Source organism: Tauraco erythrolophus, chromosome 5 (genome assembly GCF_009769465.1).
Source record: "Tauraco erythrolophus isolate bTauEry1 chromosome 5, bTauEry1.pri, whole genome shotgun sequence".
NCBI classification, from domain to species: Eukaryota; Metazoa; Chordata; class Aves; order Musophagiformes; family Musophagidae; genus Tauraco; species Tauraco erythrolophus.
The window spans coordinates 3,660,126-3,685,888 of record NC_141469.1 but is presented as its reverse complement, the minus strand read 5'-3'; the positions used below and the strand labels follow the sequence as shown (position 1 = coordinate 3,685,888).

The 25,763-nt window shown below is 52.9% G+C and overlaps 2 protein-coding genes across 4 annotated transcripts; both read right to left on the bottom strand.

Annotated features, from left to right (window-relative positions):
• Positions 1-4,789: 4,789 nt before the first annotated feature.
• On the bottom strand, positions 4,790-9,679 carry GSR (glutathione-disulfide reductase). Of its 2 annotated transcripts, XM_086611867.1 has the most exons (13): positions 9,551-9,679; positions 8,738-8,764; positions 8,387-8,475; positions 7,947-8,016; positions 7,662-7,809; positions 7,481-7,535; positions 7,298-7,397; positions 6,700-6,786; positions 6,337-6,498; positions 5,849-5,960; positions 5,638-5,769; positions 5,304-5,437; positions 4,790-5,094 (listed from the first exon to the last, which is right to left on the bottom strand). In XM_086611867.1, exons 1-13 carry the CDS (start codon positions 9,677-9,679, stop codon positions 4,945-4,947), a joined length of 1,395 nt encoding a protein of 464 aa, XP_086467993.1. In that variant the 3' UTR covers positions 4,790-4,944. The 2 variants fall into 2 exon arrangements, with proteins under 2 accessions (XP_086467993.1, XP_086467992.1); XM_086611866.1 differs by lacking the exons at positions 4,790-5,094; positions 8,738-8,764; positions 9,551-9,679 and having other exon boundaries at positions 5,362-5,437; positions 5,638-6,498; positions 8,387-8,599.
• A 111-nt stretch (positions 9,680-9,790) lies between these two features.
• On the bottom strand, positions 9,791-23,129 carry PPP2CB (protein phosphatase 2 catalytic subunit beta). Of its 2 annotated transcripts, none has more exons than XM_086611868.1 (7): positions 23,028-23,129; positions 14,871-15,080; positions 14,444-14,617; positions 13,775-13,864; positions 12,108-12,269; positions 11,158-11,276; positions 9,791-10,546 (listed from the first exon to the last, which is right to left on the bottom strand). In XM_086611868.1, the coding sequence occupies exons 1-7, from the start codon at positions 23,127-23,129 to the stop codon at positions 10,474-10,476; spliced, it is 930 nt and encodes a 309-aa protein (XP_086467994.1). In that variant the 3' UTR covers positions 9,791-10,473. The 2 variants fall into 2 exon arrangements, with proteins under 2 accessions (XP_086467994.1, XP_086467995.1); XM_086611869.1 differs by lacking the exon at positions 23,028-23,129 and adding an exon at positions 18,628-20,298.
• Positions 23,130-25,763: the final 2,634 nt, after the last annotated feature.

Sequence of the window (25,763 nt, the reverse complement as noted above, 5' to 3'; positions counted from 1 at the left end):
CTCGCATGGGTGCTGGGATGAGCCTTCCCCACGTGCTGGCACAGTCACGCGGCATCGCCCAGGCCAGCGACACCTCCCGAGGGACCGGCAGCACCAGGACAGCTGTTGCTCCTCATGCCTGGTCAGGTCGGCTTCACCATCTCGCTGATGGGGCTGCAGGAGTTGCTGCAGGTCCCTGAAGTGGCCTCTGATGCCGTCACAGCAGCTTTTGAGCTGAAAAATAACTTTTAATGTATTTTTTACCCTGGTCTCACCACAGAGCTCCCCTCAGCCCATTTGTCAGGCACTCACCTCACAAGGCACATCCTCCCCACCGGCATCTCCTCGCCTGAGCGCCGTGATGAGCCTTCCCACGTGTCAGCACAGCCACGCAGCATCGCTTGGGCCACCAACAACCCCCTAGGGGCACTAGGACGGCCCTCGATGCCATGCTTGGCCAGGCTGGCTTCACCTTGTCACCAAAAAGGCTGCATGAGCCAGTGCGGGTCCCTGAAGAGGCCTCTGCTCCTGCTCCCATCACATCACATTTTGAGCTGAAAAAGAAATTTTTACACAAAACAGTGGCTTGCCATGGGGCCCAAAGGCACCCCAAAACACCCTGCTGTGGGATGCCCGGGGACCTCCCCATGCCCAGGGATCCCCGGTGCAGCTGCGGTGCCACCTCCACAAACCCCATTTTTACAGGGAGTGCTTGCACGTATACCGGGCTGTGGGCACCAGGGCAGAGGGAAAAAGAGCACTTCCCCGTGGCTGAAAAGGAAACAGCAAAAATCCTTGTTTGTGCACATGAGGCATCCCAGCCACTCTGAGACACATAAAATGTGGGTTTGCTCGGACTCCCCCAGAGCCCATCGTGCCAGAGTCACTGCTGTGTGACACCAGCGACGCCAGGAGGGTTTCAAAGCCGCGCCAGAGAGGCTGGGATGCCAGCGGTACCTCGGCTGTCGGGGTCTTCTTTATCCTTCAGGAACAGCTCGCAGCTCCCACACAGCAAAGTCCTCAGGTCCAGGGCCAGGACGTCCTTCACTTTGTTTTACTTCATTGGGAACATCAGCCATGTCCAGTGAAACTCCACCACCTCGTTGCGTTGCGGTGTAGAACGGGAACTGGCACAGAGCAGCACAGTTAATGCACTGTCATACAATAAACATAAAATACTGTGTTAACCAAAAGGAAGCAAAAATACATTTAATTACACCCTCAGTCTCACCAGAAACTCCTGCACAAAGGCCGTTCTTGTCTGGGTGACCTGCAGAACCCCTGCGGCTGTTCTGGTCCAGCCCTGTGGCCCCCAGCAGCGCAGGGGACGTGACCCCCCCAGCCCAGGCCCTGCTGGGACCCAGCTGCAGCTCTGGGCTTTGGAAGGAAGAAACCAAATCCGTTCTCCAAAGCAGCTGCCCACACCTGAAGCTGAGAACCAGCAGAAACTGGGGACCCGCCCGGGCACCAGGAGACAGGTGGAGCCAATTCCGGTGCCCCCGGCTCTCGGTGGTCGCATCCTGCCCCCCGATACTCACCGGGATCAGGGCAGGAACCAGCGTCTCTACCCCCCCTCCCTGGAGCAGCCCGGGAAACGCCGACAGTCCCGCACAAAACGGCTCCTTCGGGCGTCCCGGCACATCCCGCAGCGCCGGCGCTACACGGGGAGCGCGGAACCCGCCCCCGCCCCGCGTCCCCCCAGCCCGGGACACTCGGACCCGGCTCCAGCGCTGCTGCAGAGCCCCCGCCGCCCTCCCGGCGCGGCAGCTCTCGCAGCCCCACCGCAAACCCCCGGGGCTGCTCCGGGACAGAGCTGCGACCCCCGCCCCGACCCGGGGGACCCCCCGCCCCACATCCCGCCGGGCCCCGGTACCCCCCCGGCCCCGCCGCTACCTGCTCCCGCCGCCGCTGCTGCTGCTGCTGCCGCCGCCGCTCCCGCCGCGCCGAGCGCCCCCTGCCGGTGGAGCGCGGAACTGCGCCGCGGGACCTGTTAAAGCCTCGGCACTCGGCGGGTGCCGGCCCCGCGGGGGCGGCCCAACCCGCCCCGACCAATCAGCGGGGCCGGCGCCCCCTGGAACAGCCAATAGCGAGGCGGGGCGGGAGCGGTTGCTCCCGAGGGCGCCGCCTGGCGGAGGAACAGCAGCATCGCACGGAGCCGCCGCCCCGCCCCGCCCCGCCCCGCGCCGGGGGATGGCCGCGCTGCCGGTGCCCGCTGCTGACGGGGGCATCGGCCGTGCCCCCCTGGTCCCCGTCACCCTACGGCCTCCCCTGCAGCCCCCCACCTCTCAATCCCCCCCGCCCGGTGTTTCAGCTCTGCGTTTCAGCTCCGGCCGCGGCGGCTCGTTGCTCCCTTGAGGGGCAGCTCAGCTCTAAACCCTCTTTTTTCGGGTTCATCTCGACCTTTTCTCGCTGCTTTTTCGTTGTTCTCTGCTTTTCTCTGGGCGGTGTCACTGGGCTGCCTTGGGCTCCTCCTCAGGTACTGGGGGCTGTGCATGGGCGGGGGGGGGCTCTGGTTTCCCAATGTCCTCAGGTTTGGGTTTGTGTTCCGGTTCCATGGTGATCTGTCTGCATTCCCTGAGCCAGGGGCTGCGGTGGGACTTGGGGGTTTCGTACTTCTGCTGGCCGGAAAAATAGGGCTGGAGCACGTTCTTTTCAAAGCCCACCCTGTAACGCAGGTTTGACTCGTTCTTTTTTTTTCATTTTAAGTTTGCAAAAAAAAATAAAAGTCCCTTTACATCCCAGGCCTGACTTCACTGTCTCGGGAAAAAGTCAATTTGGATTAAATGGTTCACTTGATTTTTAAAAGCAGAAGTCCTGCTTTGAGCCTTGGAGAGGGCAGGTTGCAAAGAAACTGGGGGACAGGCAGGAGAGAGACTTGTCATGTTGAAGGCTGTGCGAGAACCTTGAGGTTCTTGTGTGCCCGCCTTCGTGTGCAGACGCTTGAAGGACCAGGTAAAAATACATGGGTTTGGTGCAGAAGGCACCAGGTATCCCATGGTTCTGCAGCCCTATCCAATGCTCCGGCTGATTATGGAGTTACGGCAGAACTCCTCGTTCTTGTCTTGCTCTGGAGGTGGAGATGGAAGTTGGGGCTCCTCACGTGGCCCAAGGCTGGAGGAAGGGAACCTCAGGAAGGGCAGTGTCTGCCTTTCCCACTTGTTAGTCTTAATGCACCATCAGTGTCGTTAACAAGTAAGGAAAAACCAAAACAAAAACTACTTTTTTCCTTAGGTCCTATTATTGTTCTAAACCAAAATTAATAGCGTTGCATTTGCTGCAGCTGTTTTAATTAGTTGCTTTTAATACCTATAGATTCCGATATCCTATTCTGACTCCTCTTTTGCTCCCCATCCCTTCCTCCTCTCTCTCCTTCTCCTCAGATCTCAGCACAGTGTCTGGCTCCTAAAACTGCATCATTCTGTAGCGCAGTGAGCACCCGGACTCTGCAAATGCTCGGGATAGAATCGAAGTTTATTTCCCCTTTACCATATTTACAGCATACAGCGCCCCTTCCCATCCTCCAATAAACAGCGGAATCGTGTATTTCTGTATTTTTAAGTTTCACACAGCAGGCCAAGCATGTACACAGCTCCCTGTTTATTCCAAGTGTTCTCATCACGAGATGTGATAAAAACCAAAAATGCACCTGGAGTAAATGGGAAAATCCCCCCATGTGAGAGCAGCGGGATCAGCCCCACACCACACACACACGTGTCGCTACAAAACCCCCCGGTCTGACTTCAGCTCCCGCTGGCAGCAGAGGGACCCCCGCTCCGGGCACCCCCTGCCCGGTGTCGCGGCTCCGCAGCGGAGCGGAGAGGCAGCCCGGCACATCCCGCAGTACCGGCGTTACACTTGGATCATTTCTCTGGCTCTGGAGTACAGGACGAATCTGGCAAACACGCGAAAATGTGCCTTAAAATCAAACCTGTCATTTAAGAGGAAAAAACAAAAAATACTGACAAAATGCCATTCAAGCATGTTGACTGAGAGGGTGAAGCCACCGTGATTCAAACGGAGCAATTAACTAGGAATTAACTCCAACTGACTCCTCTGAGATGCCTGAGGAGCAAGCCCAGAGGAAACCATGTGCGCTTCGGTTAGCAACAAGCCTTGGAAATTGTTGTTCTTTCAAAGACTAACGTGGATAACTGAGGACACCAGTAATATTTGGGCTTTTGCTTGTCCTTCAGCCCCTAGGAATCCAACATACTCTTTAAATACATCCTGGTGGGGTTAGGAGGGCTGGGCAGGATTTTGCTGGCCGGGATGGAGACAGTCTGGCAAAGCCTGGAGCTGAGCACCAGCGTTTCCTTCCCTTGGTGGCTCACCTCTCTCCTTAGGAATTTTCGACCTCAGAGATAGCCTGATTTCACACAAAACTATTTATTTACAGCAAAATCTAAGCAGAAGCCAGCGGTTCCTCTCCAGGCCGGCTTTGCCCTCGGCCGCTTCAAGCTGCCTCACGCTCCGAGAGCTCGAGACCCTCAGCCACCAAGAGCAGACAGCAACAGGGCAACGGAGGGGATTTGGGAGCCTCTGGGATGCAGCAGGGAGATGCCAGCAGCTCCTCCGTGATCCCACGTTCACCAACAACGCGGATGCACTCCTCCATGAGCCCACCAGCACCCTGAGCACCCAGCTGTCCTGTCCCACTCTGTCGCTCCCCAGCACCTCAGGGACGGTAGAGGGGGAGCCCGGCCACCGGCAGCCTTCCCCCAAACGGCGCCGAGGGACCGTGCCACCACCCTCCGCGGTTGGGCACGGCGGGAGACAGGCACCGTAAAGCCAAAGGCAGAGACTCGCCAGCACCACCGGATTTATTTTCCAGTCCAAAGCAAGTCACGCTGATTTTACAGCCACGCTCTGCAGGCAACCACCTGACATTAAGGCATCTTTAAAGACATATAAAACAGTTTTCCCAGATGCAGCTGCCGTCCCCGGGTGCCGCCTGCACCCTCGGCCTCAGCGCAGCGTCACTAGCTCTTCGGCAGAAGTGGGGTGAATGGCGACGGTGTTGTCCAGGTCGGCCTTGGTGGCCCCCATTTTGATGGCCACGGCGAAGCCCTGCAGCATTTCGTCGCAGCCCAGTCCTTGCATGTGCAATCCCACCACCTTCAGGGAAGAAACCAGAGGCTGAATGGGACCCAGCACTGACGAAATCCAGGCTGGATGCTGGGCTTGGTGCTGGGGGAGCTGGATCCCAGCCCAAGACCCAGTCTGTGCAGGTCAGGACCGACCATGCGGGGACAAGAGGACAGCCAGCCATGGTCCTCGCTACCTCCCAGCAGTGCGCAGCTATCCCCCCAGTCCCCTCCACGCACCTTCTCCTCCTTGCCAGCACACACCAGCTTCATGACACACTTAACCTTCCTCTGGGTGACGGCGTGGTACAAGGGGGTGAAGGAGGTGCTGTAGATCTTCACGTTCTCCCTCCCGTGCGTGGCCACGGCTTCGTCTGTAGCAGAAGACACGACACATAGGTCAAGGGGATGCGCCATAATCACGAGGCATTTACAAAGAGGGAGTCAAAGCCCATTTTGCAGGGCTCAGACCACTTGCTGGAGATCAGGTCGTCTCCTCAAGCATCAACCCGGCACCACTGAGCCACAATGACCCCAGCCTCTTCACCCCCCCATGCCCCCTGTCTGTCCCCACCTTCGGTGAGGCCCACGGTGCCAATGGGCGGGTGGCTGAAGACGACAGTGGGGATGTCACAGTAGTCCAGGCGGGAGTCCTGCTTGTCCTCGAAGAGCCTGTGGGCCAGTTTTCTGCCGGCCGCAATGGCCACTGTGGGGAGGGACGGGGAGCCTGAGCTGCGGCACAGCGTGGCACCAAGGGGCTGGGGAGGGGGGCACGGCTGCGGTACCTGGGGTGAGGAGGGCTCTCCCGCAGACATCCCCAACAGCATAGACTCCTCTCCTGGTGGTGTTCTGGTACTCGTCCACCACCACATGGCCCTTGGCGTCCACCTGCACACCCTGCCATGGGAGGGATGGGACAAGCGATGCCCATGGGGGACCCATGCTGGTGGCTGCCATGTACCAAACTGGGGATAAGGCATGGGGGAACACCATCCTGCAGCAGGCTCTGGAGATCCATGAGATCCCTAGAGGCCCACGGGACCCTTGGAAACCCATGGGATCCCTGGAGACCTGTGGGACCTCTGGATACCCATGGGACCCTTGGAGATCTATGGGATTCCTGGAGACCTGTGGGACTCGTGGAGACCTGTGGGACCCCTGGAGACCTGTGGGACCCTCTGAAGACCCATGGGACCCCCTGAAGACCCATGGGACCTGTGGAGACCTGTGGGCATCCTCGCGGCAGCGCAGAAGGGACGTGCCACCATCTCACCACTTGGTCCAGGCACAACTCCTCGGTGTTGGGCTCCCGCCCCACAGCCCACAGCAGGCAGTCAACGTCCTGGATCACTCCCTCCGTTGGCTTGCGACCGGGCACCGAGGAGGTCACTGTCACATCCAGCAGCCCGCGAGGAGACTTGGTGACCATCTTGACCTGCGGGGAACAACAGGAGCCGTGGAGTAGACGGTGCCGACAGCTTTTGCCTTGCAACAGGCGATGGCAGCCGTGCCGCAGAACCAGAGATGCCGCCAAAGCCGTGGCCCGGCAAGCGGCGCCCAAAACGCTGTCTTTCCCCCAGCCCTGTCTCTCCAGGAGAGATGGGATCAGCCGAGGGGCTGCTCTGCACGCCCATACCTGTGTGTGCTTCCAGACGTCCACCCCGGTGTTCTCCAGCTCCTGGGTACAGTTTGAGCTGATCATGGAGTCAAAAGTCCTCAGGACCTGGGCAGGGACCCACCAGCCCCATCAGATGAGGGTTCGCAGGTGAAGACACTGCCTGGCAGCCCCCTCCACAGGCATTTCCCTGCGCCTGTACCCCAACCAGGCCCAGAAGAGGTTTGGGGCCCTTCTGGTTCCTGATAAAAGTTATCATCTGATTGTTTTTCCTTTAATATTTCTCTTTTCTCAAGTCACAACTTGAAATAAAGCTGAAGGAAACGGGAGCGGCAGCGTGCACGGCTGCACAAACGCCGGGTGTGCCGGTCGGTGCTGCCGAAATCCTGCCAGCAGCACACCTACGCTCTTCTTCTCCCCCTGTCCGATCCCCCCAGCCCCTCCTTCCACCCATCAGCCTAACACCACCATCCTCTGCATTGCCATTCCCACCCTCCCGAGCCTGCGCCGACACGGATCCTCCTTTACCAGCTCACGGGAGCTGATGACCGGAAAATCCCAGCGAGCTGGGATGCAGCTGCCAGGTGCAAGGGCAGCTGGGGACAGCTGGTGGCACTACCTTGTCCTGGCGGATCAGCAGGGACGACTTGGAGCCCAACGTGGAAAGGATCCCCGCCATTTCCACCGCAATGTAGCCGGCACCGACAATAACGCTGCGCCTGTGGAGAAGTGACGGTGCCGTGTGCCGGCGTGCCGAGCCGCCGCTGTCACCGGCAGCTGGTGGGGGGTGAGCCCACCTTACCTGGGCAGCTCCTCCAGGTCGAAGAAGCCGTCGCTGGTTATCCCCAGGCTGGCACCTGCAAAGCAGAGCCCCTTTCGCACCCCTCACCAGTCCCCCACTTCCCACCTCCACCTCCACGAACCCGCTTTGCTTCGGCAGACCTCTCTCCAGGCAGCCCGGGGGGGAATGTTGTCAGGCTTACCAGGAATTTCGCTGTCGGGAGGGACGGCCGGGCGCCCGCCCGTGGCTATGAGGATGTGAGGAGCTGTGTACTTTTTCCCGTTCACTTCAACGGTGGGCTGGGGACCAGCGGTGAACTTGCCGTAGCCCTGAATGATGTCGATGTGAGCCTTTGGAGAGGAATGGGAACATGATTAACGGCAGGAGGAGGTGCGGGAGCCTGCTGACGGAGCCAGGGCTTCCCCAGATAGACGAGAGGACGCTCGTTAAGGCTGGAAAAGTGGCCAAAACCCCAGAGCACTCTCACCTTCTTTAGGTTATTCTCGTAGATCTCGTTCAGGCGCCTCACATAAGCATCGCGCTTCTCTTTAATCGTTCTGGAACAGAGCGGGGGGTTATCGTCACCGCGAGTGAATGAACCTACAGAGCTCAGCGAAAAACAATTCAATCCCTTCGGAACGTGGCGCTCAGGCCACAAAATAAAACGGTCCCGAGTTACCCAGCAGCCTTCCCCACTGACCCCTCTTTTTCAGGAGTCTCTTCCCATGGCCGGTTTGCCCCCTTCTCCTTTCCAAAATCCCATCCGTGTCACCAGCTCAGCATCCGTCCACGGGAAGCCTCAAAGTGGGCAGGGACCCCCTTCAGGGTGGACAATGAGCCACAGGGCCACAGCGCCCATCTGTGGCTGCTCCCTGTGGGACACGCACCGGGAGACGCTTGTTTCCAACGGGCTCTTTCCATAGTTACCTCCAGTTGAACTTGACGCTGGGCGTTTCGAAGCCGTAGTCGGCGTGATCGTGGATGAACTCCGCGTGCACCGCCGCGTTCCACATCACCTGCCGGCACAAACCGCGAGTCAGTTCGGGAAGACCGCTTTGATTTTGGGAAAACCCTTGCCGTGAAGCCTCACCTCTGCCCGGAGCAGCCCACGGGACAGGGGTTTGAGTGCTTTATGGCATCTCGATGGCTCGATACGCTCCGAGCCCCTGCTTCCTCCCCGCTCCTTCCTCCCCACGCCCCCGCAATTCGGCGGGCACCTGCACCAAACCCAACCCACGGCTGAGGCGCTGCCAGAGCCAGCGGCGAAGGCGCCCTTACCTTCTTTGGCACGCACCCAACATTGACCTGGGGGGAAATAAGAGCAAGTCTCAGCATTAAGGTTTAATTTTCCAAAGGCAACACTCTAGAGAGCATCCCACATCAATCCTGCTTTTGTTTTCCTGGGTGAAGAGCTGGGATTATATGTTTCTGGTAATGAAAGAGGACTGTAACCGCCTTCGGTGCCTCAAGGTCTCGTGGTTTGTCTGTTTTCCTTCACTTCCTTGAAGCAGAACACAGAAGGTGCACGGTCTTCAAATCCAAGTTGTTTGTTTTGTTTTTTCCATGACTAATTTAAGAGAGATTTACTAGGAGAAAGGTGTTTGCCATCCCTTTCCCACACTTCTGGTCCTAGTAGGGCAACTTTTTCAAGGGAATGTACTTAAAGCGCAAAACTAGAGCCCGTCCCCGGCTTGTTTGAAGAACAAGTTTCTTTTTTTTTCCTGCTCGTTCCCGCTTTTGCCGCCTTTCGACTTGTCCCCGTCCCTTTACGGGCCTGAAAACACCCAGAAAGAACCAGCACCCTCCCACGGGAAGCGGGTACCGGACCCTGCCCCACGGAGCTGGGCATGACAAGGCAGATCCTTGCGCAACCTTCCGTGACCGGCGCGGCCGCTCCTGCCCCCCTGTTTCCCTCCCCGCGCTCCGGCCGCAGGAGCCGGATCAGCCCCGGGGGAACGGGCACCAGCTCCGGTGAGTCGGGGTCAGATAGGGGGAACCGGACCCGCACCACTCGTGTGTCCACACCGCCCCCCCCCCGCGCCCAGCCCCGGGACCGGGTGTCCCCCCCCCGCCGGTGCCCCCGGGACTCACGCAGGTGCCACCGAATCGGTGCGGCTCCACCAAGGCGACGCGGGCTCCCAGCTCCGCTGCCCGCCGGGCTCCTGCCAACCCCCCTGACCCACCGCCCAGCACCAGAAACTCGTAAGCGGCCGCCGCCATCGTTCCCGGCTCGCTACGGCCCCGCCCCGGGGTCACCCACCCCCCGCCTCTCCCGGTCCGCCTCCGGTCCGCCCCATCCCGCCCACTCCCGCCCATCCCAGCAGAGGCACCACGGCTTGGGGCTGACAACGGCAAGTTTATTGGTTTAAGGTACAGCGAGGAGGACTGCAAGCACTTCCAGGACAAATATACAGAAGGGAGAAGGGGAAAATAACAACAACAACAAAAAAAGAACAAACCAGAAAAAAAAAAAAAATAAAGGCAGGATCGACACGGAACGGGAATCGAGCTAAAAAGGGAACGCTTTTATCCGTGTTATGACAACGTACTCCCAAGCAGGAATTGCTTCCTTTCTCCAGTTAAGTCGATCGGTCTTCCAATAAAATAAAGGGCGGTGGGGGAAGAAGTTAGTGTGCATTTCTCTCCAAAATCAACTCTAATTCATGCCAGTTAAACACTAGAACTAAAAAAATTTACAAAGAAGCATCAAAGGGGATGGAAGTGTTATTAAGAGTTACCTTTTTCCTCTCTGAACAGTCCAGAAGAAAAAAACAATGACTACAAATACAGCAGGCAAACTGACCGTTGGGCTGGCGGGTACAGGATATATATAGTGTTGTAAGGAATTCAGTCTCGAGTTGTGCTAAACGCCCTTCGTCCTCTGTATGGCACGTTTTGGTCCATGATGGGGGATTTGAAGTTTGAGACGAATCCCGATTTCTTACGGAAACGTGTAAATATTGTTGCTCTTGAAAACGCCAAGTGTACTTCCCTCCGCAAAGGTCGGGAGAGGTTTATAGGAAGTAGTCTGGGGTACGACGGGTGACATGAGGCTCTCCACGACGAGGTGCTGGGTCGAACTGGAGGCTGCGGGAAAGAAAAAAGGGATCAGTTCCCTCTCCTCCACAAATTATTTTCCAACACCACAATAAACACTACACTAGCTCTCCTGCTGCTATTGTTCTATTCATCCCAGCTGCTTCCACATAAAACCTTCCGGTCCCAAAACAAGCATCCGTGGGAGTTAAAAACTCAGCAGCTGGTCGAAACGCTGCTTACAGAGGGAACACCACCCAGCAGCCCAGCACTACCTTCACGTGGGCTCAGCTGAATGCAGAATTCAGACTCCCTCACCCATCTTGACAAAGCCTAGTGGTCCCGAAAATAAAAATAAACCCATAAAATCAATCTGCCTTTACTCTCTCCATCAAGCTTGGGCAATAGAGTGATTGCAAATATAGAGAAGCTTCAACTCTCCAGAGAGCCAGGAAGAGAAGATAATGCAGTACCCAGGAGAAGCTTTCAAGAGCTTAACTCACTACTTATTTTTAGCTATTTTTGCAGGTAGAGCACACGACGTTAATTCCTGAGTGGTTTGAGCTGACTTTTCACAAAACAACCTCCTTTGGAAAGGATCAGACATTGGTCACAATACAGAAAGGTGAGGAAGAGAGACCAGCCCAAGCCAGGTTACTCACAAGGAATATTTTAAAGTGTCATCTAGTTCCATGATAGCAGCCTGGTTCCCACAGCGATAACAGTAATTGGGAGCACTGAAGATGGTAACCACATTTCGGTCGTGGCACCAATTATAACCCTGCCAGAAAATGAGAGAGAGAAAAAAGAGGGGGAAAAAAAAAAAGTCTCTGTTAAACCTCAAACCTCAGCCCATCTGAAGTTCCTCTTGAAGGCTGAAATGATCCAAGGTGTTTGTGAAACAAGATACTTTTTTGAAGTTATTTCCAAACGACTTAGTTGCATTTTGCAGAGTCCTCTACCACAAGAACAAGCAGTAGTTACTCAGCAAAAACAACTCCAGTCACTCGGCAGAGAAATGGGCCATGTGTCGCTCGTGCGTTGACCCGTTTCGTACACAAATCATGGATTGTACCACAAAGAAACCTCGGGATTTCTTAGGTACGCCTTCGGCTTTCATCCACCACAACTGAGAACTCGCCGGCTGGATGCGAGCGACTTCTGACACACGGTACTACTTAAGGGATCTACTTGAACTGGATTTTAAAAATACATCTGCTCCATTGACCCACCTGGCAATCTTCCAGCAAGACATACCAGAACAGCCTATCAACAGCCAAAATTATGGCTTAATCCCTGTCACATCTGACGGCCGAGTGTTATAGGACAGCCTCCTTAATGCAGCAGCAGTCTAAGTAGAGCAGCGGGCGTGTAAGAAGATTATTACTTCCACAAATGGGCTGTGACAGGGTCCCTCTGGCAGTTTACTTGCCAGGCAGGGAAGAAAAGCACATCATGTTCTGTTGCTGCTTGTTTTCACACCATTTAAGTCCCTCTTGCGTAACATTTAGGTGTCAGTTCATGCAAACCCATCAGCAGAAGGCCTCCCAAGAGGAGAAAAGAACTCGCATCTATGTTTTGTTAGCCCCATCTAGCAGAGCGCTTGCCCTACCTCCATGACAAGTTGGTGAGCACGGGAGACCAGCGTGAGACCATTGGCATGGTTAAACGTTTCGGAAATGTCTTGCCCAAAGGTGTAGCCAGCACCGCGTGGAGATATACCCCAGCCGCCACGATCATCCGGATCCGACCACAACAGATCGCACATCGGACCCTTGAAAAAGGTGAAGCGTTCTTCGTTAGACCGCTAGCAAGATGGTTACAAAAAGCCACTTCAGAAATATTTTTTATTTACAGCAGCAAGATTGCCAGCACGACCTTCTCTGCACAAGGCACGTGAGTTCATTTACCACATGTAGTACCAGTAGTTACTCACCGTGTCAGTCAGCATCCTTCCCAAAGAAATGGAGACGTACACAGCTAAAAAAGGAGCCCATGGAAGCGGAAAACCGTTCCCACCACCTCTTCCACACACACCGTTTACCATTTCACTTCAACTAGTCAGAGATACAAAGAGGCGGCGAGCAGATCCACGTTCTTGCTCCTGACTCTTACAGGATAATGAAGGAAGGCCAGGTGAGAAGGTAGGTGTGTCCACGGACACGCAATGGCTCCACCGGTGCCAGCCAAGTTGCAATAAATTAAAGAAAGGGCAATGATCCATAGGAGGCTATGAACTAACTGTTCCAGAGATTGATGTTAAGGCTCCAGTAGCCCTTTCTGCAGGGTATTAATCATTTAATTTCCTCTCCTAAACAGTGTGTTGTTGGACGTGACTTATGCAAAAAGATCCTGGTGCACATCTTCTAACCATCACAAATGAAGCTCAGCAGCTTTTCTTGCTGAGCTACTGAGGGGCAGTAAAGACACCCTAGTTTCTCCCAGCCTCCTGCTGTTTCCTACCCGCTGATCCGAGCTCTGCGGTAGGGATCACACTGACTACATGTGGAAGTCCTCAGGACAGGCAGATTTCAGCACACAGATATGTAACACAGGACCGGGAAAACCCCAGAGCAACAATAAGGCCTAACTACAGGTCCATGTCCCATCAGGTAGCCCCCCAACTCTGGGAATTATTTACACAGCTTATTTCAGGTTTTGGGAAGGCCTGGGAAGACCTTGCTGCATTGTTCTTGCTGTTATACGAAAGACATTGCAGGACACGAGGTTTATTTTCATCAGGGGAACATTCAAGTCCATTTGTAAGCCCCCAGCCACTCCAACACAGAAGAGCCACCTGCTACCCTGAGAGCTCAGAAGCTGGTTTCTTCAGTCTGATCTCAGGCCTCCAGAGAGCGATGAACAAGGTCAAACATCACAGAAGAAAGGACTGGCTGGGAAGAAGGATGGTGACACAATATGGCTTGACGTGGTGGCTGTCTGTTCACAAGCAAGTCTGCCATGAGGCTGAAGGTAGGGAACACCTTCCCCTGTCAAATACTATTATTTGAGTCAGTGTGACAGCCAAAAAATCCTGTGGTTCTGTGAAAAACAGCTGCGAAAACCCCACAGCTCTGCTTTTGTAGATGGCTGTAATCTAAACATATTGACCTGTGTGTTTTGCTCAAATGCATGTTCATCAGCCCTAGCTCTTAGGAAGGCAATAACACGCTGTGTAACCTCATGTCTCCCTGTTTAAATGGATTTCAACCTGAGGCCACGTTTGCATTTTCCACCAACAGATATCTTAAGTTCACAACGCATTTCTTTTCCGGTTACCTCGTGTGGAACTTCTTGCAGGCGGTCCAGAGCCCTGATATGATCCAGTGTATCTATGGATGGAGAGAGGCCACCGTGGAGACAGAATATCTGTTCCCAAAATTAAAAAAAAAAGCAATCCATTCAGTGCATATTGTTATGGGAAGACTGATCTCAGAAATAGCTGGTTTTAACTCCGTTATCATTCTTTTACAATTACAGCCATCTCGCCCTCGCAGGGCGGAAATGAAATTTAATTTCTGCCGAAGGAAACAAAAGTAAAGGGCTGCACCTTGCACACAGGGATCAGAGCAACAGCAAAAAACACCACGCCTTCCGTTTTAGGGGTATCTTGCATCACAGCCACAACTCAACTTCCATCTCATGTATCACGAGGGGATTCCTCTATTTATCACGAGGGGATTCCTCGCTTGCCGAGCGCTCGTTTAAAGCGCAACGTACATGCAACGCCCTGCCATTCCTTCAGCAGCAGAAACCAAAGCTTCCTGCACCATCAAATTTTATTGGCACCTCACTCAATTCTTCCCCAAACCCACAAGAAGTAGATGGGCTTTCAAACAATTCAGATGACAAGTTAAAGGGGCTTGTTTGGGGCTCTTCACGTAGAGGACAGACAACACGGTCTGCGTAACTCTACGAAACGGAGCGTTTTCCTTACTCGAGGCTTACCTGGCCATCTACTAGAGCCGTAAGCGGAAGATAATCAAAGAGATCCGTGAAATACTTCCAGACGTTGGCGTTGCCGTACTTGCGCAGACATTCGTCGTAAAAGCCATACACTTGTGTAATTTGTCTGCTCTCGTGATTGCCCCTCAGTATTGTAATGCGTTCCGGGTAACGCACCTACGGACAAAGAAAACGATCGTTGAACGTCCGAATCGTGCCACCGACACGGAAAGAAACAGTAACAGAGTATTTCGAATAGCAGTCAAGCAGTCAGCTCTGTCATCACACAACACGTGGCCATTCACACACTTCCATTTACATCTGCCTAGCTCAAGCCAACGGCAGCGTCAACGGGAGAAGCGATCCCTTCCGAGCTCCCCGAGAGCAAAGTTTTGCCCGAGGCTACTGTAGAGAAGCTGTCAAGCTGTACCTTCAACGCTACTAGAAGAGTCACCGTTTCCACCGAGTAATAGCCTCTGTCCACGTAGTCTCCCATGAACAGGTAGTTTGTGTCTGGCGATTTCCCACCAATTCTGAAGAGTTCCATAAGGTCGTGGAATTGACCGTGGACATCCCCACAGACGGTGACGGGGCAACGGACCTCTTGCACATTCGATTCTTTCGTAAGGATTTCCTTAGCCTAGCAAGAAAAACACATTTAGGACAAAAAGGTAGGAAGCTCCTCCATAAGCAGGTGAAGGTGTTATTCTACCGTGTTTGCACTGGAAACCCGATTTCACTTCAGTAGCTCAGGCTGACCACTGCAAAACCAGTCTGTCGGGCAAGCAGAGATAAAGTGTGTTTTACAAATCCCTGTGCACAAAGACAAGCAGGTCTGGTACTGGGAGGCCAGGCCATTAAGGTCTTACAGTACTCCAAGCACTGACAAACAAATTCAAAGTGGTAACTGGAGTTAATTTCCAGCCACCCCTGAAATGAAGCAGTGTGAACTCCAAGACTTGCACTGGATATACTACTTACATCACCGTCGAGGTTCACCCATGAATCCTACACTTCTTCCAAACATTTCTCAAGCGCAGACAAGACGAAGCACTATTCCCGTAAGCTTCAGTACCATCACGGGCAGATGTTACCTTCTTAAGCACAACTGATTTTTGCTTAACATACATGATTTGGACAGACGTGTCTCATCTACATGTTGAGCAGAGCTCAGGTCTGTTCATCTCAGCTGCGTCAACTACGGCAGCACTCTAATCCGACCGCCAAAGTCCAGTGCTATTCAGTTTCACGACACCTGGAAGCTCTTTCCTCCAGCACCACAGCTGTCCCCTCAGTCTGGGAGGCCACCCCGCACCCTGCCATGACGAATTCAGTGCAGAACTCGTAGGAACAGAGATCAGTCAATACTCTTGGGGTCTTCTCTAGGTAGAAATACCAGAGGAGACGGTGCGCACCACTCGGGCGACTATTATGATTTGCTGGTTTGCGAAAGCACACATAAAGCTGGAAATAACCCTAAACTTACACTAGTAGGAAAACTCTGACCTCCTAGACTTCTGACAGAAGTCATCTGATGTGCAACCAGGCACTTAAACACAGACTGTCTCCTGCCACGTTTTACTCTGACTACCAGCTCAGCTGCTCCACGGATTGCTCTCAATCCCACGCAGTCGCGTGGAACCGGTGGCGTTGCCAGCTTTCCTGCTAACACAGCAGCACACTGCAACAACTATTCTGCCAGCACTGGCAGCTACTCCTCGCTGCCTTCCTCCTCTGGGATCCCTCGGGCTTCCTCTCATTGCCGCACGCTCGTAAACCTCCAGAGTTCTTCCGAAGCCCAGGATTTCGCAGCGGCGGGTCTGTGCCATGGAAACAGCACTACGAACAGCGTGTTGGTTCCATACCAACAAAGCCAGCTCATCTTGTGATAGCTGAGCAGAGATGGCGTTCAGAAAGGCTGCGCAAAGCGGCTCATCTGGCAGAAACGCCGGGCAACCGCTCCGGCACCCGATGAGCTGAGCCACGCCGCGGTTACTCTGCCCAACACTAACCAACACGAGTGCCAGCGCCGACGGCCGATGGGGCTGCCTCGGCTCTCCGGAGGTACCGCGCTTTCAGACTGCGTCACGGTGAGCACGAGGGGACTGGAGCTGTATGGCAGGAAAGGGAACCTTCTCTGCACGTTCCCAGAAGACACGGGAACCAACAAATCCGTTCTCCTTGCAGAAGGCCAGATTTCTTCTTGCTTAAGCTGTCGAGGAAAACAAGTATTCCTACGCTTCGCTTTACTGACCTGGCACAGAACGTCACTGCGTATGCAAGAGGCACTTCTCTCGGCCAAGGCACTTGTTGCCTGCCAGATTTTCCATCCTCTTCAAAGAACAACAGTTTAACAACTTCTAAAAGGAGGTCACGTACAACTGGAAAAGCCAAGTCAGAGGCAATTTAAACATATGGAGCCACAACCACCTTCCCTGGCTGTACCCAGCTGGCAACAAAATGACCACAGATGGAGGGATGGCATCCCTGGATTTAGTCATCTCTTCCTCTACACCCAGCAGTTCCTCTGCTAATTGCAGCCATGTAACGCAGCCTATCTGGATTACCCTACTATCGTTATCAAACATCACATTTGTCTTGCTGCCTACAGCTCACCAACCGATGTAGATCAGCGCTCCAGGCTCATCTGAGGCACAGTGAACACCCACAGATTGGCTCAGTCTGATTTGGACAAAGGGATGAAAGATCACCAGTGCTGAACAGCCACCAGCAGGCAATGATCTGGCTGTTCATCGCCAAGTCCCTCAATTCGGGATGATGTAGCTCCCAGAGGGAAGCTGCTTACCAAGGACACCCTCAGCGAGGTCCCCGAGGACACCTGTGTTCACATGCAAACATTAGTTGCCTTGCCTCTTTCAGGGAAAGCGTGTACTTGGAAAGAACTACAACCCAAGCAGTCAACGGCTTGGACAGCATCCAGCGTGCCCCTTACACGGTAGGTTAACCCAAGGCACGTGACCCCGATCCTCAAAAACACATCCTGCACGTTGACCCAATGACGTAGGGTCTACCCTGGCAGTTCCCAACTGACTGCAAACTGCTGGATGTACTGCATCTCCGAGTGCAACAGCAGTACTTAAATTCTGTTCACGTATCTTTAAAAGCACCTTTTGAGAGCTTCTGCCCTCCAGGAGAGACACATGTAAAACGCCGTCACAAACCAGCTGCTCGGTGTGTTCTGACTTGCACAAAGCAACAGACTGGGTTTTGCTGTGAGCTGGAGCTCACTTGACCACAAAAGATGCAAGGTACTTTCTGTATCATGCACGCTGCTTTTTACTGCGTAAAAACTATAAATACACTCGCTTCAAGCCTCCTGGGAGAAGATGCGGGACACTACAGATGCCATACCTACTTACCGGTGTCTCAGCCACACGGTGACTCTCCACCACTCCGATCTGCCCAGAAAACCCATGCACTCATCCTGAAAACATACACGGGTAACGCCGGACAGGCAACAGAGAAGAGCTCCTTTTATGCAGCAACAGGGCTAACACACACTAAACGCGCCCTAGGAACGTGGGCCAGTGTGAGTCCTGAAATTTTGTTATTTCCAGAGAATCTAGAAGCTTCCCCTCATGAGAAAGAAGGAGCCAGCAGTGAAGAGCAGTAGCTTTTCCTAAGCTGCCTAGCAGCTGTTACTGTGCAGTCTATTTTAGCTTACTATGTAGACAAACATACGCGCACACCAACGGATTAACTCCGGTCGTTTTAACGCTGCGGAGCTGGTTCCAATCAGGCTCGGAAGCGGAGCTCGGCTGGCCACAGAAGTTTGCCCTCACATGACTTCAACGCAGAACTAGAGCTGAAAAATCTTAAGCATCATTAAAAACACTCCAGAAAAGCAGCAGCTAACTGTGCAGAGCTAACACTGAAGTCAAATGACTGAAAAGAACAAAAGCACCACTACAAAACAAGGATAAAGAACCTCTGAGTCAAGTGAGACGTCCTGCGTTATCGTCATTTACTTAAAAAGGCTGTGAAATGACTATGATTTAAAGTCATATTTTAGCTACCTTTGTTTTAGAAAACGGTGACTAATGTTACCAGCTTCCTAAGCACGTGTCTCAATTGTTTTGGATGAAAAGCATAGCCAGGTCCGAATAAAAAGCAGCAGCTTTTAGATATTTTTTATCAAGTACGCCTCCTTTAAGCATAATAGTTACCATCTGTGCTCAAAATTCCTTTGAAGAGTAGACTTTGTTGGCTGTGAGCTTGCTGATCATCTCAACTCCACTCTTCTTCCCTGTTTTACATTCCGTAGATCCCATTTGTACAGTGGAACACGAGCTTGTCTGCTGTCCGGTCCTCAATCCGCGTGGAAGGAGGCTGGAGAATGCACGTCCTGATAATTTACTGTCTTACAAGAAACTAAGTGGTCTCAGGGCTTGAACACAACCCATTAATGTCCTGCTCCAAAACCTGAGATGCTACACCAGCTTCGAGACCACCACTGGGATCACCAGGAGACTAAGCCCTCCCTGAGAGACTTAACCATCAAATCCACATCAACCATCACACTGTTCAGATTCATCTACGATAACTGTGTAGGCCAATTCTGAGGGTGAGGGGATTACAATCCAACCAGGAGACGGGTTTTCAGCGTTGTTTGACCCGTAGAAGCTCTTACTTCAGGAGTCACAGAAGGCAGCGATGGAGCTTCCAACCCAATTCCAACTGAACCGTCATTCCATCAGCTGCAACAGATCAAACTACTATGTCAACAAGCGTGCGAGGATATTAAAATCTCAAGGAGCTTGGCCTGCACAAGAACCAGCTAGATTCTCCCCAAATGAGATGGAAGCCTGAAGGACGGAGCTGTCCTGTCCTGTCCTTCAGCAAAAAGGCAGCCAAGGATACCCTGGAGCCTCAAAAGCTACAGGGACTGTCACGGCGCACACGTGCTCCTAGGGGTACCTGGGCCAGCATACCCTGGGATGAGTGTCACGGCTGGAGACATGAAATATTCCTGGCTGTAACTCAACACAAGACTCGGAATTTCATGGTTTGAACAGCATCCAGAACACTACTTGGCTCCACCACTCACACTAATTTCACCAATTAATGCACAAGAGCTTGCTAACTCTCTGCTAAAATTATTCTTCAGTGAAACGATCTCTGAGGGCAGAAGCACCACAGGTACACGCCACTAACAGCGATATTCCCTACAGCATCAACGGGCTCCTGCTGCTTGGTTTGAAGCATCAGTTTACAATTACCATTCAGTAACTGTCCCAGAAACCCAAGTCTTCATTAGCAATTAGAATCCTCCTCCCACCACTTCACGACACAAAGCTCTCGAGCTGCTCACAGCAACGAGACTGCAGCCCTTCTTACAGATTCCAAGAACAAGGATAGAAAACAGAAGCTAGAAAAAGCGCGGCGGTTATGGATGGCTGCTTGTCTGTGATTAATCTAAGAGACAGCCCTTGACTCACCTTCTTTCACATCTCATTTTATTACCTTACTGAAAAACCTTTTTCCCCTGGGATAAGCAGGTTCTCAACTCTCTCACCTGCACCAGGATTCATTTGCTGACCTGACTTGAACTTTAGAACATAAGCAACCAAGAGGCTTCCGCATCTAAACTCGGGAGTGCTTCCTGTTGAACCAATCCAACTTCTTGGCCATTTAACCTGACTCTAGCTGTCCAAAAATACAGGTTACAACCTCTGCACTTTCAAAGGCAGTTCAATACCGCCAGCACTACCCTGCTATCAGCACCAGAGTCAGCAATTTCGAAGGTAGCACCAGCACAGAGAGCTGCCACGGCACCTCTGACGAAGTGCAGACATAATCCCAGGCAGAACTCCATGGATTTTCACTGCCTATTTAATGATGAAAAAACGTTTTCACAAACTTCTCCTATCAAGAGAGACTAAGACCACGATGTTCAGAGAAGTAGTATGATATGCAAGACATGGAACGCACATTTCCCCAACATCCTGGAACATTTCTTGTGTCTACAAGCTCCAGTAGTGATCATAATTGTTTGTCCTTCTACAATCCTCAAAATGTCAGCACGATTTTAGCTGGATTTCATTTTCAAGACCAGCAGAACGCGCAACAAGTGTTTTCATGTTGTCTAGAGATGATATCTTGATTAACTTTATGAAGAATACAAGACTGATTAGCTGCCAAAATTATGTCGCAACCGGGCAGGTGAAGACAGAATGTGATTTTACAGGTGCAGATTTCAAGAACTTTCAGAGCACAAAATAATTTGGCATACCCTCATCAACTCTAGCTATGTCCCATTTTTCCCTCATGACTGTCCCTTATGCCAGCAATTAAAAACAAGAATGACTCACCCAGGCAAGTCTGGAATCTTTCTTGCCCCCTCTCCCTTATTTTTGATTTAAACATTTTTTATTTTTTTTTTTTTAACTACCACACTCTTCCAGAAACGTAAACCTGAAGCAAGAAGTACTGTTATGCTTGGCCTCTTAGAAATTAGTCACACAAAAGGGAGTGACAACAAGTGAGACAAGGTTGGTTAGGGTTTCTCCAAATATTATCTCCAGGAAACAAACTAAACCAGCTTTCTGGCAGGGCTGCTTCACACCAAAAGGAAGCCTGCACACCCAAAAGTTTTTGTAAGCTCCTTTCTACCACCAGCTGGATGATAGAACCACTCCCCAAAAACTTAAGAATAAGCCACGCAAGAGCATCACTGAGCATGTACTTCACACCCAAGTCGTTTTGTCAGTCACAAGCCCCCTTGAAGAACGAGGTGCTGTGACAGATGACATTCGTTTCACACCGTGCAACACAGGTTCAGGGTTCCTACCTGTCATCTGGATGACAAACACCCTCTCCACCTCCAGCTGCGACACGGTGCACTGAGCTGCCACGCTCCCTATTTACTGTGCGATCCCTGACGTACGGCCACAGTCTGCTGGCATTGTCCTCCAGCTCCCCAAAACACAGCAGCCACAACTCCTCAATTAACAATGCAGCCAGAGAAGAAGAGAATGGTTTTCCGTAACAGCTTGCTGGCTAGAACAGCGGTTCCCAACCAGCAATGCTTGGAGCAAGGCACAGATCATGCTAATAAATTCTTTCAGGCTTATTAGCTCGGCCTCACGCAGGAGACAGCACAGCCATGAGGAGCTCTCGCTCTTCAAGATATACCTATTCTTCAAGCTACTGCTGTCGCTGCCTGCTGTAGCACCAGTCCTTCTCACCACACTCCCTTGGAACTGATGAAGATCTAGAGGAAAAAGTCATAAAACAAACACACAGCCCCAGTATGGAATAAAAAAAAGGGAAAGAGGGAAAGAAAACAGAGACTGGGTAGGGGAGAGCGAGATATCAGAACCACTAGTGAAACCATCTATCAGGAAGCCAGAGCCTGGAGTCCTGCGTAGACTCTGCCTGTGGCATTCCAACAAACAGCTCCTACCTTTCCGATGAGAACCCACGGAACGTTACATGAGGTTGCAGTACAGACCCTTCCCACTGTTCAGATCTTTCCACCGCGGTAGTCTAGCGAGGATGGGATATAAAGAAATAACTGCGTCTTCTGAAGTTGGCACTGAGGTGTTTAGTCACTGGCCAAAACGTGTTGCCATGAACAGGCATCAGAAAACACGTTCCACTTCTGAGAGAACTGAGTGAGACACACAGGTAGCACTGGGACTATGCCAAGTTCACCATCAGTGACATGACCCTAAAGGGAACACTGAACTCTCTGCTTTACTCTCGGCACCTTCTAATTATCAGTCCACCCAGGAGAGAAAGCTGAGAGCTTCTCTGGAACCCCTGATGAGCAGCAATGGTCTCTGCTGGTCACTGAGACAAGAAGCAATTAAAAGAATCATCTTTGGCACTATATTTGTTACCACTTCAATTCTTGAACTGTCACATCTTGCAAGACCAAAAAAAAATCCTAACTTAGCCCTAGATTACAGGACTGAGAGAATGTTCACACGGAGATATTTAACTTCTCAGAGAAAAAATAACACAAGTTGAAGGATTTGTCTCCTGATAAGAACAAAAAAGGCTCTTGATAGCCTACACTGAGTAAGTCCAAAGAGGAATTTGCCCAAGGGCCGCCCAAGCAACAGTCCAAAATAGCAGATCACGTCCTTTATCCAACCACTTCTCCTTCTATTTTAGGTCCGCCGCTGTTCAGGTCAGCACTCCAGCCTACCTCACCCCGCTTCGCTTTCCGAGATCGCCCATCGGGTGTCAGAACGTTCCCTCACCGATCCACGGCTGACTTGGCAGCACGCGGCTCCCACCAGGCGCTCCGAGACGCACGGGAGAAGCGCGACGGGAGGCCCCGGGAAGACGGAACCGATCCCTCCCGGGACACATCGCCCCGAGCCTCCTCCGCAGCTCAGATCAACTCAGAGCCAAAAAATTAAACCCATTCTCTTGAGAGAGGCTACGTGCGGGGAAAAACTCCTACGGCCGTGGCATTCCTGATGCCAGGAACACGCTGCACGCCTGAGGACGGCCAGCCTGGGATGAACGACGGGCAGCACGGCGGCCCCGCGGAAAGCCACGCGAACCTATTTCCCCGCCACGGTGCCCCCCGCGCTCCCGGCGCCGCGCTCACCTTCTCGCAGAGGCTGCGGACCTGGCTCTCGCTCAGCTGCCGGCACTCGTTCAGCTGCTCGATCCACTGGTCCAGCTCCTTGGCGAGGCCCTTCTCTTCCATGGCGGCGGCGCCTCCCGCCGCGCGGGGCCTCGCCGCGCTCGCGGCCCGCGAGGCCCGGGCCCGCCTAACGGGAACGGCGCAACAAGCGGGACGCGCGGCCTCGCTCGGCTCCGCGTAATGGCGGCCCCCTCCCCTTCCTTCCCGACCCTGCGCACTTCCGGCCACGCCCACCCCGCGTGCTTCCGTGGCGCACTACGCGAGCCGCCCCTCCCGCCCGGGGCCCCGCCCCTCCCGCCCGGGGTCCCGCCCCTCCCGCCCGCGGCCCCGCCCCTCCCGCCCGCGGCCCCGCCCCTCCCGCCCGGGGCCCCGCCCCTCCCAGCGTCCTTCCGCCCCTCGCTGCCCAGCTCAGATTCAGGTTGTTATCCACGGCCGGGGCTTTGGGCGATGGCCGATTTGCGCTCTTGTGACTTAAAAGTCATGGCAGCGTTTGGGGGAATTTTTCTGAATTTCTCCTTTCTGCCAGGACTTAAGAGACGAGCTCCGTTCGCTGCAGCTGGCCACTGCCGTCGCCGTGCCAGTTGGGATTCCTCCAAGGCTGCAGCTGGCCCCTATGACCATCGCTGCGTGAGGGGGCTAAGGGAGGTGGGGTACCTGTCCGTTTCCTACAAAAGCCACTGAAAATAGTAATTATTTGGCATAAAAATTAATGTACTTGTTCACAGTCAGGTTTTCGATTCATGTCACCGTCAGCCCTATAGTGCATCGCACCCCTGAACATGTCTACCTCCTGAAGCAAAGGCGGCTCTTTAATTGATCATGTGCCAATTTCGACTTGTTTTACTGTCTTCTCTACACCGGAATGTAACAGTCATGTATCGTGATAATGATGTAATAACTCTGGTTATGACACGGCTAAGGTCTGGAGCGCTACGTACGCTGGAGTTCCAAGTGGCAGCGAGGACCGGGATGGTAGGAGATCACTGGCGGGAAGCTTTCCTGGGATTTTTAGCAGAACAAGTGAAGGCTCTGTGGTGGTTTTTTCCCATGTCAGATGGAAAAGCTGAGAATTGTGGAGGGCCTCCTCAGGCTGTGCGGGTGTTCTTCTACCAGGAACACCAAAGCCGGTCGAAGTTTCCTTCATCCCTGCTGGGTAAAGCAGGTGGACTTGTGGACTTCACGCTGAGGGGAAGGAGATAATTAAAGAGTTCAAAACATCACATCCCTGAAGCAAACTTACCAACAAAAAATGCATTTAACAAAGTAAAAGGGAGCGATATAGATGCATAAACACCAATTTTGTAGCTGCTTTTAAAGATTGCATGCGGTTTGCCATTTCAGGACCCAGAAAAGACGCCTGCCAGGAAGCGTTCACGTACGCCTGGATCTTTTCTTTGCTCGTTTGTTTCCAGCAGATTATTTTTAACTGACTGCCCACATTCGTGGCACTGCGGCGGAGAACTTAACGGCCCTGGGAGAAAGCGAAACCTCCAGCGTGGCAGCGGACAATAAATCTTTCCACCCGAGAGCTTCCCAAGGACGGCACGCGCAGTGTGCCTTCAAGAGGGCAAGGGAGACCAACACCCACTGTAAATATCGTCTCCTGGCTTGTTCAAAATGACCAAAAAAAGTGTGTCCTGAGTCTCAGGAGGTTACGATGCAGCCTTAAGACAAAATGCAGAACGGCATTTATTTCTGTCTTTCAAATTTTGAAGGTTTCCTTGTCATTTAATATGCAGAAACAAAATCAGAAAGAAGGCCATGCGTTAACATGGAAGTCTCACATCATTCCTGCTGGGAGAAATACCATGTAGCCCGAGGCTTGAAGCAAAATCAGAGAAGAGCATTAACTAGCTGTTAGAAAGCTAGTTAAGCTAGTTATGCACTTGCTAACTAATAAGTTGATTATTATCCTAAGTTTTAGATTGGAAACAATTATCTGGTAACTACTTGCCAACCCTTTCTATCCCGCTATACTGAGAGACACATTTATCCATATGGATATATATACATACACTTTGGTGATAAGTTTCTATTTGCTGCTTCCTTACCACCATTAAAATATTTAATAGGAAAAGCCTAAACGGAAAGCTTGAGTAGATAAAATCCTCTTGGCTCCTTACCAGGAACTAAAAGAGGTTTCTTAGGTATCGATCCGAGATGGCGCGCGCGCCCTCTCCCCGGCATCAGGAAAGGACCGGTGAAACCTCGCAACTACGGCTGTTGCAGCCTGAACCAGGACCGTCCTCGGATCAACTCGACGTGCTTTATCGGAAGAGCGAGCTCTCGGGAAGACGTGTGGATTTCCCTGCAAAGGAGCGGCAGGGACAGAGCGTGGCGAATCGCCAGGCAGCAACGGGGCATGTTCAGCAGGCTCCCCGGCAGGGAAAATTGAAAAGCCTCGCCGAGAGAAAATTAATGGAGGCAGGAGCCTGCGGCGCTACGCTGCGATCTGGATCTTGGCTGCGAGCCTGGAGGAGAGAAAACCCGCCCAGGCGTGCTGTGGGTGCTCTGCAGCACATCTTATGCCGTGCAAAAACCCAGGGGGTGTTGTAAACTCGCAGTGTACCTCTGGGGTCCCCTCCGGATCGGGTCAGCTGTCATGGTCCCCCTCATTTTGCATCGGCGAATTTTCTTCCAGTTTCTCAGCATTTGGTGGACGGGCAGCGAGAGGAGCAAGTGCCCTTCCCTGGCACA